This window comes from Stegostoma tigrinum, chromosome 42, assembly GCF_030684315.1.
Source record: "Stegostoma tigrinum isolate sSteTig4 chromosome 42, sSteTig4.hap1, whole genome shotgun sequence".
NCBI classification, from domain to species: Eukaryota; Metazoa; Chordata; class Chondrichthyes; order Orectolobiformes; family Stegostomatidae; genus Stegostoma; species Stegostoma tigrinum.
The window spans coordinates 12,986,907-12,999,308 of record NC_081395.1 but is presented as its reverse complement, the minus strand read 5'-3'; the positions used below and the strand labels follow the sequence as shown (position 1 = coordinate 12,999,308).

General features: G+C 46.3%; 1 protein-coding gene across 17 annotated transcripts in view; it reads left to right on the top strand.

Moving 5' to 3' along the window:
- The window catches only part of LOC125449241 (pyruvate carboxylase, mitochondrial-like), a 765,853-nt gene that overhangs the window by 684,003 nt on the left and 69,448 nt on the right, over positions 1 to 12,402 (top strand). For all 17 annotated transcript variants that reach the window (XM_059641558.1, XM_059641556.1, XM_059641559.1 and 14 more), the window contains one exon: positions 12,139 to 12,295. In XM_059641558.1, the coding sequence (XP_059497541.1) occupies positions 12,139 to 12,295 (157 nt within the window). The remainder of the gene's footprint in view (positions 1 to 12,138; positions 12,296 to 12,402) is intronic.

The window sequence follows — 12,402 nt, the reverse complement described above, 5'->3', positions numbered from 1 at the left end:
GATGTTAGAAAATGAAATTGCAGTGAAACTTCCAGGAGTAGACTCTGGTGCGAGAATGTAACCCTACACAAACAGTTGGATTTGGCACAGCAGGAGGACGGCAGCAGTTCCAGAAGGCAGCTCACCATCACTTTCTCAAGGGGTAATTCGGGTCGGGCGATAACTGCTGGGCCTAGCCAGCGATGCTCGCATCCTGTGAATGAATTTAAAAAGCTGCTTTGCTGCTCAAAAATTCAAAGTCATCCAGGGGTTTTAATGCACATTATGGGTTTGGGAGGCCCACCTAATGAAGAGAAATGATTCTGTGCTGTGGCCAGCAGGCCTTGATCAAGCATCATATTATATCAGTCAATGCTACAAATGCCCTTTGTGTGGAGAGTTGCTGGGCCCAACTCAGCGATGAGGAAGGGATGTGAATTTCACCCCCATCCCAAATAAAAGTCAGTCTGCTCAATGAGATTGGACATGACAGTGAGCTGGTGAAGCCCAGCAAGTCGTAGCATTGAGCCCAGCTGTCCTGTGTCAGAGGCTGTGCAGATAAGGATGGGATAGTCCATCCTGGCAAGAGACGTGCTTACAGATAACTGTGAGGGGCAAAGGGTTTATCAAAACCCTGCTCGAGTTAGGCATCAGGCACTCATAGACCAAGGGAAGCCATGACGAGCCACGACCAGGGGAGACAATGAGAGCCATGACTTTGAGCCAGAAACTATGCGATCCTTATTTTTTGGCTAGCGACTTTGAGATGTAACGTTTGACATGCTTGAGAAGATTAGTAGCTCGGGTTGTTGACTTGGTGGGCAAGCTGTTTGCAGATATTTCGTCATCTTGCTAGGTACCATCACGAGGGTGCCTCCAGTGAAGCGTTGGTGCTCTGTGCCGCCTCGGGTGACATCACCATCCAGGCTTGTTTTGTCAGCGGTTGGTATGTGGGGTGCAGCTCGACAAGATCCGGTTTGAGGCCTCCAGGAATTCTCATGCATGTTTTTGCTTGGCTTGTCCTAGGGTGGCTACGTGATCTCAGGTCAAATAGGTGTCCCTCTTTGTCCATGTGTGTTGAAATGAGTGATAGGTTTACTTCCTCAGCTTTGCGTACCTCCGGGGTGCTGTTCGCTTGAATGGTGTTTCAGTGCGACTCCGTTTGTAGGTTTTGGGATGATTGCTGATGTAGTTGAGTACCTGATCTGCGCAGGTGGCTTTCCTGTATATGCTGGTCTGGAGCTCATCATTGGCCATAAAGGGAACTATGAACTATCACCTTTATCCATTTGTGGGATGAGGACATCACTGGCCAGGCCAGCATTTATTGCCCATCCCTGATTGCCCAGAACGCAGTTACAAATCGACTACGTCGCTGTGGGTCTGGAGTCACGTCTACGCCCAGACCAAGTAAAGCTGGCTGTTTCCTTCCCTAAAGGGCATTAGTGAGCCAGGCGGGTTTTACCCCTAACAATTGGCAATGGATTTGCGGTTGTCGTTGGATTCTTAATTCTAGATATTTTTAATCGAATTCAAATTTCACCATCTGCCATGGTGGGATTCGAACCCGGGTCCCCAGAACATTGTCTGGGTCTCTGGACTAACAATCCAGCGATGATACGACTAGGCCATCACCTCCCCTGATACCTAGCATGGTGAAACGCCTGTAAACAAATTTACCAGCTCGGCGAGCAAGTCAGCAACCGCATGCAATGTTGGCTCAATAATGTGCTGTATATTGCACACATGATGCTGGGAACCCTCCCGAGGAACATTATCGACTGAAAGAAGCGAGCATTTGCACACAGGGCACCATCCTCCACAAGCAAAAGGAATCTGCTCAATGCCTTTCGGGAATTACCTGAGACCTTGGGGAGCCCACATTTATTCTCCCCAGCAATGGCTCATTCAACCAGAGTCGACTTGCCGGCCATGTTTCCTCCTCCAACGTAAATCGGTGTGGGCTGTGCGAAATTTGGCATTCTTGCGTTTGTGCCCCGGTGAGCGATAAAGCTGCAGCTCCTTCTTTGCAACAATGATTCCGGTGCCGGGTCGCATCAGGAGACATTGGGACGGATGAGCAGAAGCGGGATGGGAGCCGTGGGAAATCGTGTCATCGAACCGTGGGGTTCTGGGCGGATGATCCTTAGATAGTTGGTGTGGACTTGATGGGCCGAAATGCCTGCTTCCACACTGTGGTGATTCTGCAATGATTCAAGAGATGGTGGAGAAAAGTTCAGCCTTTGTGAGAGAATGGGACAGCTGCCTTTGAAGGGACGGATGGGCTTAACTGAATGAGCACTACAGAGTGCGTTTGGACTGTGAGTGTGACTCAGTTCCACTTCTGAGTAGGAAGGTAGAGGGCCCAAGTCCTAATCCAAAATTTTATACACCAGCACCAAAGGTGTTGCCATTCAGAGGAGCCATGAAGCCAAGGTAGGCGTTAAAGATTTCTCAAGCCTTCCTGGGAAAAGAGCAGGGAGGGGTGATCCCACAACTGGAGCCAGTGCTTCCCGTGCCCGCCCGCCAAGGTATGGTGCCAACTCAAGCTCATCTTCACAGCAGGAAGCTTGCTGTGAGCTAATTGGGTGCCGTGTTTCCAGCGAGTGGCCTTCCGGTCATCGCCCACTGGCCCACAAGGGTGGGGGTGGGGGGTGGGGTGTGGTACAGCTGAGGCCCCCAACAACTGAGTAAAAAGGCCCAGTTGGAAATGAATTGGTTAATCCCAAAAGCACGTGCCATCAGCCACCAGCAGGAGAAGCTGCTCTCCTCCCATGCCTACTTCAAATGTTGCCTTGCCTTTACGCGCTGCTGTTTGAATTATTCACGCAGCTTTCCTTTCTCAACTGTTGCACCGATCTCAGGTTTACTTTCCTCACTGAGAAATAAAACAGGCAAAGAAAAATGGCATTTTACAGCACAGTGCACAAGGGCTGCACGCTCGAGGTAATAGAGCGGTGCACAGTGTGTAACAGCAGGACTGGATATCACACAGGTAATGGTGCGATTTGTAACTGGTCCGGCAGCATCAGTGCAAACAGAAACTGTGTCCGAAGGAATAGGTCATTCCGTCCTTTGATTTGATGTCACATATGAGTCTTTAACCAGTCACCGGACTCTGTCCCCCCCCACCCCCACTGCGTGGGAGCACTGCACCTGGTCATCCGGTGATAGACTCAATGTGGTCAAAAACTGACTCAACCAAGTAAATACACCGAGCATAAGGATGGCCCAGCAATCTGCACCCTGACATAACAAGGAGCTGAATGAGCACAGCAGGCCAGGCAGCATCAGAGGACCAGGAAGGCTGACATTTCAGTTACCTGCAGTTCCTACTATCTGTGCAACCTGACAACTGGCTTGTTGTCTCCAGCTGAGGATGTTGTGTGGAAGGTGAATATGGGTGTGCACTTGGGAATATGGGTGTGCATTTGGGAAAGTGGGTGTGCATTTGGGAATATAGGTGTGCATTTGGATCCTGCTGCAGCTCCTGGCTGGTTTGTTTGCATAACAGTGTGTGTGTTGGGTAAATCGGTTCTGCATTGTCACGAAAAATACCCTTGCCTTGAATATTATTGGCCACTTGGCCAGAAGGTGAGTGCTGCTGAAAAAGTAGGACAGCTGTCGAAGCTGTTCATCTTGTTCCTGCCAGGACACCGAATGGCAAGAATGACGAAATCTTATGGGAAGGAGAATTGATGACACAAACCTGGGTGGAGGGATCGAGGAGGCCCCGAGGCTGGGGAAGGACTTGGACAGGCTAGGAGAAGGGGGTCAAAGAAGTGGCAGATGGAATACAAAGTGGTGAAGTGTGAGCTCCCGCACTCTGGGAGGAAGAGTAAAGGTGTAGATGATTCTCTAAATGGGGATAGGCTTCAGAAATCTTGGGAGTCCTACTTCAGCATTTCCCTAAGGTTGACATGCAGTTCTGATGGCAGTTAGGAAGGCTAATGCAAAGTTAGCATTCATTTCAAGAGGGCTAGAATACAAGACAGATGTACTGCTGGCACTGTTTAAGGCTCTGGTCAGATTGCATTTGGAATATCATGAGCAGTTTTCAGCCTTATGTCTAAGGAAGGATGTGCTGGCCTTGGACGGGGGTCCAGAGGGGGTTTACAAGAATGATCCCGGGGAAGAGGGGCTTGTATATGAGGAGCAGTTGAGGACTCCGGGTCTGTGCTCGATTGCGTTTAGAAGGATAACTGAAACTTGCACAATACTGAGAGGCCTGGATAGAGTAGATGTGGCGTTTCTGCACGGAGGAGAGACTAGGACCCGAGGGCACAGCCTCAGAGTGAAGGGATGACCCTTTAGAACTGAGATGAGGAGGAATTTCTTCAGCCAGAGGGTGGTGACTCTGTGGAACTCATTACTGCAGAGAGCTGTGGAGGCCAAGTGATTGAGTGGATTTAAGTCAGAAGTAGATAGGTTCTTGATTAGTAAGGGGATCGAGGGTCATGGAGAGAAGGAAAGGGAATGATTGGGCATGATCAAATGGTGGAGCAGACTCAGTGGGCCGAATTCTGCTCCTGTATCTCATGATCTTAGACTGCATAGGAAGAGACTGCAGACTGGTGTGTCCATGCAGAATACATCAGGGAGCAGTTAACAGAAAGTTTCGATACAGAGTCAAACCAGGCAAGTTGGTTTGGGTGGGTTAAGGCATTAACCAGCAAACAGCCGCTATGCAGGAGAAACTGGTGTTCCCTTTCAGATTTGATGTTCTTGTGTATCCATCCTGATGAGTGGACAAAGCTTTATTTCCGATCCCTGTCCCAGTGAGCCGAGAATGAATTACAAGATGGATTCCCTGTCCATTGTAAACATACATCCTGTGCCATAAATATTGTGCCTACCCTTTATTTTAACATTCATCTTGAGAAAGTTCTGTGCCAGTATTTATAATCAGAAACTCCGTGTCAACATTTATCATTAGAAATGCCATGTCAGCATTTCTAATGGAACAGTCTATGTCAACATCTATAATGGGGAGCTGCTGTCACCATTTATAATGGAAAACTTGAGGACAGCATTTATTATGGAAAACTCTATGTCAGCATTTAAAGTGGGGAGCTCTGTATCATTATCTACAATGACAAAACGTTATGTTGATATTTATAATGGGGAGCTCTGTATCAATGCAGAGTCATTCAGCCATTCAGCATAGACGCAGACCCTTCAGCCCAACCAGTCCATGCCGACCATAATCCCGAACTAAACTAGTCTCCCCCTGCCTGTGCTTGCCCCGTATCCCTCTGAACCTTTCCCTATTCATGTACTTGCTAAATGTCTTTTAAATGTTGTAACTGTACCCACACCCACCACTTCCTCTGGAAGTTCATTCTGCACACGAACCACTCTCTGTGTAAAAAATATTTGCCCCTTATGTCATTTTTAAATTTTTTTCTTCATGCCCTCATCTTGAAATCCCCCACCCTAGGAAAAAGACAACTGACACTGACCGTATCTAAGTTTCTCATTGTTTTATATCTATGAGATCACCCCTCAACCCGTACACTCCAGCCTATCCAGCCTCTTGCTATAACTCAAACCCTCCATTCCCAGCAACTTGCTCATAAATCTCTTCCAAACCCTCTCCAGTTGAATAACATCCTTCCTATAACAGCGTGACCAGAACTGGACACAGTGCTCCAGAAGAGGCCTCACCAAAGTCCTGCGCAATCTCAATGTAATGTCCCAACTCCTACACTCAAAGCTCTGAGCAATGAAGGAAAGCGTGCTAAACACCTTCTTAATTGCCCTCTCTACCCGTGATCCAAACTTCAAAGAATTATGTGCCTGACCCCCTTCTACTGCCCAAGGCCTTACTTTTAATTACACAAGCCTTGTTTGTTTTTCCAAAATATAACACCTCGCATTTTTCCAAATTAAACTCCATTTGCCACTCTTCAGCCCAATGACTCAACTGATCAAGATCTCTTTGTAATCTTAGATACTTTCCTTCATTGTCTATTATTCCACCAATCTTGGTGTCATCTGCAAACTACTAACCATACCTCTGATATTCTCATCTAACGCATTTCTATAAATGACAAACAAAACAGGAGACAGCACTGATCCTTGGGTTATACCACTGTTCGCAGGCCCCCTAGTCCGAAAAACAACCCTTCGCCATCACTCTGTCTCCTGCTGTTTAGCCAATTTTGTACCCAATCAGCAAGCTCCCCCTGAATCCCATGTGATCTAACTTTAACTAATTCGTCTATCATGTGGATCCTTGTCAAAAGCTTTACTAATGTCCAAGTAAACAATGTCTACTGCTCTGCCCTTGGCAAAATTCTTCGTTACTTCCTCAAAAAACTCAGTCTTTTAAGACCTGATGTCCCTCACATAAAACCATGGTGACTATCCCTAATCATTCCGAGCCTTTCCCAGTACTCATTAATCCTGACATTTCCAACAACCTGCCCACCAGCAAAGTGAGGATCACAGGCCTGTCGTTGCCAGGCTTCTCCTTACATCCTTGCGTAAACAAAAGCCCAACATTTACCAGTCTCCAGCCATTCTGAACCTCGCACATGTTTATAGGTGATACAAATATTTCCACATGGGGCCCGGGTGTTTCTAATGGTGAGGCCCTGATTCAAGTATTTATGATGGGGCTCTCTGTATGAATATCTATAATGGCAGGGTTCTGTGTCAGCATTTATAATGGGGAGCTCTGTATCAATATCTGTAATGACAGGGTTCTGTGACAGCATTTATAATGGGGAGCTCTGTATCAATATCTATAATGGCAGGGTTCTGTGTCAGCATTTATAATGGGGAGCTCTGTATCAATATCTGTAATGGCAGGGTTCTGTGTCAGCATTTATAATGGGGAGCTCTGTATCAATATCTGTAATGGCAGGGTTCTGTGTCAGCATTTATAATGGGGAGCTCTGTATCAATATCTATAATGGCAGGGTTCTGTGTCAACATTTATAATGGGGAGCTCTGTATGAATATCTATAGTGGCAGGGTTCTGTGTCAACAATTATAATAGGGAGCTCTGTATCAATATCTATAATGGCAGGACCCTATGTCAACATTTATAATGGGGAGCTCTGTATGAATATCTATAATGGCAGGGTTCTGTGTCAGCATTTATAATGGGGAGCTCTGTATCAATAACTGTAATGGTAGGGTTCTGTGTCAGCATTTATAATGGGGAGCTCTGTATCAATATCTATAATGGCAGGGCTCTGTGTCAGCATTTATAATGGGGAGCTCTGTATCAATATCTGTAATGGCAGGGTTCTGTGTCAGCATTTATAATGGGGAGCTCTGTATCAATATCTGTAATGGCAGGGTTCTGTGTCAGCATTTATAATGGGGAGCTCTGTATGAATATCTATAATGGCAGGGTTCTGTGTCAGCATTTATAATGGGGAGCTCTGTATCAATATCTGTAATGGTAGGGTTCTGTGTCAGCATTTATAAGGGGAGCTCTGTATCAATATCTATAATGGCAGGGTTCTGTGTCAGCATTTATAATGGGGAGCTCTGTATCAATATCTGTAATGGCAGGGTTCTGTGTCAGCATTTATAATGGGGAGCTCTGTATCAATATCTGTAATGGCAGGGTTCTGTGTCAGCATTTATAATGGGGAGCTCTGTATCAATATCTATAATGGCAGGGTTCTGTGTCAACATTTATAACGGGGAGCTCTGTATGAATATCTATAGTGGCAGGGTTCTGTGTCAACAATTATAATGGGGAGCTCTGTATCAATATCTATAATGGCAGGACCCTATGTCAACATTTATAATGGGGAGCTCTGTATCAATATCTATAATGGCAGGGTTCTGTGTCAGCATTTATAATGGGGAGCTCTGTATCAATATCTGGAATGGCAGGGTTCTGTGTCAGCATTTATAATGGGGAGCTCTGTATCAATAACTGTAATGGTATGGTTCTGTGTCAACATTTATAATGGGGAGCTCTGTATGAATATCTATAATGGCAGGGTTCTGTGTCAGCATTTATAATGGGGAGCTCTGTATCAATATCTGTAATGGCAGGGTTCTGTGTCAGCATTTATAATGGGGAGCTCTGTATCAATATCTGTAATGGCAGGGTTCTGTGTCAGCATTTATAATGGGGAGCTCTGTATCAATATCTGTAATGGTAGGGTTCTGTGTCAGCATTTATAATGGGGAGCTCTGTATCAATATCTATTATGGCAGGGTTCTGTGTCAACATTTATAACGGGGAGCACTGTATCAATATCTATAATGGCAGGGTTCTGTGTCAGCATTTATAATGGGGAGCTCTGTATCAATAACTGTAATGGTATGGTTCTGTGTCAACATTTATAATGGGGAGCTCTGTATGAATATCTATAATGGCAGGGTTCTGTGTCAGCATTTATAATGGGGAGCTCTGTATCAATATCTGGAATGGCAGGGTTCTGTGTCAGCATTTATAATGGGGAGCTCTGTATCAATAACTGTAATGGTATGGTTCTGTGTCAACATTTATAATGGGGAGCTCTGTATGAATATCTATAATGGCAGGGTTCTGTGTCAGCATTTATAATGGGGAGCTCTGTATCAATATCTGTAATGGCAGGGTTCTGTGTCAGCATTTATAATGGGGAGCTCTGTATCAATATCTGTAATGGCAGGGTTCTGTGTCAGCATTTATAATGGGGAGCTCTGTATCAATATCTATTATGGCAGGGTTCTGTGTCAACATTTATAACGGGGAGCACTGTATCAATATCTATAATGGCAGGGTTCTGTGTCAGCATTTATAATGGGGAGCTCTGTATCAATATCTGTAATGGCAGGGTTCTGTGTCAGCATTTATAATGGGGAGCTCTGTATCAATATCTATAATGGCAGGGTTCTGTAACAGCATTTATAACAGGGAGCTCTACATCAATATCTATAATGGCAGGGTTCTGTGTCAGCATTTATAACAGGGAGCTCTGTATCAATATCTATAAGGGCAGGGTTCTGTGTCAGCATTTATAACAGGGAACTCTGTATCAATATCTATCATGGCAGGGCCCTATGTCAACATTTATAACAGGGAGCTCTGTATCAATATCTATAATGGCAGGGCCCTATGTCAACATGTATAACAGGGAGCTCTGTATCAATATCTATAATGGCAGGGTTCTGTGTCAGCATTTATAATGGGGAGCTCTGTATCAATATCTGTGATGGCAGGGTTCTGTGTCAGCATTTATAATGGGGAGCTCTGTATCAATATCTGTGATGGCAGGGTTCTGTGTCAGCATTTACAGTGGGGAGCTCTGTATCACTTTCTGTAATGGCAGGACCCTATTGTCAACATTTATAAGGTAAATGGTACGTTGGCCTTCGTAGCAAGAGGATTCAGGTTAGGAGCAGGGATGACTTGCTGCAGTTGTACGGGGCCTTGGTGAAACCACCCCTGGAGTTTGGGTCTCCTTATCTGAGGAAGGGTGTTCTGACGATGGAGGGACTGCAACGCACGTTTACCAGATGGATTCCCGGGATGGCAGGACTGACGTATGGAGAGAGACTGGATCAGTTAGGACTATATTCACTGGGGATTTTAGAAGAATGAGGGGGATCGCATGGAAAGCTATAAAATTCTAACAGGACTAGACAGGGTCATCGCTGGAAGGATGTTCCCGATGACCTGGGGAGTCCAGAACCAGGGGGTCACAGCCTAAGGCTTACGGGGTGGACCATTTAGGACTGAGATGGGGAGAAATGCCTTTACTCAGAGAGTGGGGAGCTGTGGGATTATCTGACACAAAAAACGGTTGAGGCCAACACATTGAATGTTTTCAAGAAGGAGTCAAGTATAGTTCTGAAGACCAAAGGGATCGAAGGGTAAGGGAACAGGATACTGAGTTAGACAATGAGCCATGATCATATTAAATGCCTGAGTGGTAGGATTCCTGGGTCCTGAGCTGCTGTGATGGCTGGCCATATCAGTGCCTGTGTAGCACAGTGTCCGACCCTCAGCAATCAATTTCCCACGAGTCACCGAGGTGTCTCTGCAATACAACAGTTTGGGCTCATTGTGAGGCACTGCGAAAGGCTCAGACAGAATCGGTATTGACTGTAATGTATTCACTGTGTGCTGGTTTCCAGGGAAACGGTGCTTTCACAAGCTGATGTAACGAAGGTTTCTCAACTCTGGAGTGATCAGAAAGGAAGAATGACTACAGACAGAGAGCTGGGTTTACACTTTTCGAAAAGATTTGCATTCCTGTAGCACCTTTAATGAAACCCCACAGTGTTTGATAAACAGTGCAGTGCTTTGGTCATTGTTATAATGTAGGCAATGGGGTCAGCCATTCTACACACAACAAACATCCTCAAACAGCAGGTCAACAACAGCTGCAGGATCGGGCTGTTTACCTCAGAGGTGTTCTTTAGTGTCACTGCATCTGGAGATTGTCCTCTTGAGGCCCACCTACTGTAGCCCAGCACGAAAGGGGAAAGCAAAGAAAATACCAGTCTGCGGTCAGAGATGGTATCTTCACACTGCAGCGCTCCCTCAGCACTGACCCTCCAACAGTCCCCGCTCCTGCAGTACTGACCCTCCGACAGTGCCCACTCCCTCAGTACTGACACTCCGACAGTGCCCGCTCCCGCGGCACTGACCCTCCAATGGTGCAGTGCTACCTCAGTACTGACCCTCTGACAGTGCCCACTCCCTCAGTACTGACCCTCCGACAGTGCGGCACTCCCTCAGCGCTGACCCTCCGACAGTGCGGCGCTCCCTCAGCGCTGACCCTCCGACAGTGCGGCGCTCCCTCAGCGCTGACCTTCCGACAGTGCCCGCTCCCTTAGTACCGACCCTCCGACAGTGCAGCACTCCCTTATCTGTTGCACTATTTAAGAATGAGTGAGTTACGTATGGCATTTATGTCTCGATAGATACAGTGAAAAGTGTTTTGTCATCGCAGCCAAGCACCATTTGGAGTTACAACGGAGTGAAAACCAATTACATGAATAGATTTCATCTTTTGTACTAGGGTCCTTCAAACACAACTCCAGGGCCTCTGAAAGTTCTCCGTAAGGTGTCCCAGGCCTCAAGCAGTCCCTGCAACGACGATGTACCAAAAGACCACACTCTGGGCGTACCATAGTCACGTGTGCCCATTTTCGACACAATCACTGGCACAGCTGGTGACCCGTTGAATCCTCACTCTGGGCCTATCTCAGGCAGGAGCTGCGCCCCCCCCCCCCCCCCCCCCCCCCCCAATATTCAGCTGAAAATTTTTTAAGAGTAACCTAGACCCTAAGGTGAATATAAAGTGCTGTGTTCCAGATGCAATTGGACTGTCAAACTACTCGACATTAGGCAAAACACTATTTATTCAAACACTATCATTAAAATACAACAAAACAAAGAACTTAAAATAACTTAAGTTTCTTGGAAGACTTGAAAGAATAATAGGTACAGTAATTATTACGAATTAACTGCTCCAATATAGTAACGTCCCATATACACACTCCTTGGCAAAAAGGCAAATTCAGAAAGCAGATTGTCTCATACACAATTAAGCAGCAGAGAAAGAAATCCCAGCTTCTAGCTGTAACCAAGAAAGGGAAAGATATAACTTTCGCTTCTTCAGAACTGCAGCAGCTTCAGCGAAAGCTTAAAAACTGGGAAAAAAAAGCTAGAAATCCTGGTCTGAGAGAGATGGCAACACCCAGCCAGGTTGCTTCTGTTGTTCGAACTTTTTAAAAACAACACCCTAAGGCCTTACAAGCTGTTTTTTTCAGCCAGAGACTATTTGCTCCATCTTGTTCAATCTCTCTGAGAGAAGAACCAGGACAAAATGCAACTCATAAAGGCATAGCATCCTCACTCTGTCGTAAATTCTCCTTTTTACGTCCACAGGAGTTGGTCAGATGAGGACAAGATTTGACAAAGGGTCAATTCCTTCCTCAAACAGGATTGATCTGGGAAGCCACCAACTAGGGAACTGAGAATCCATAGTGCCATCCCAAAGAAAATGGATTCAACTGCTGTATGGGTGGGTGGTCGGGGGTGGGGGGGAGTTGAGTAGTTTGTCTTAGTTTGGTCTTTGAGGCGTTTGAAGGAAATTGTGGTTAAAAACGGCTCAGTCTGGGTTTTGTTTTGCTCCTGAAAGTTTGCTTGGCTGATGCCAGTTGACCCTGATGCCCTCTCGCCCACAGGTGCCACGTTTGATGTGGCAATGCGCTTCCTGTACGAGTGTCCCTGGAAACGCCTGCAGGAGATGCGAGACCTGATTCCCAACATCCCCTTCCAGATGCTCCTGAGGGGTGCCAACGCTGTGGGTTACACCAACTACCCGGACAATGCAGTGCACAAGTAAGATGACCCGTCTGCTCTTCCCTGTGTGATGTCTCACGGTTGGTATGTGTTAGGTCCCTGATAACCGCACCATATCATAGCATGTGTCCCAACTGTCCAAAGGT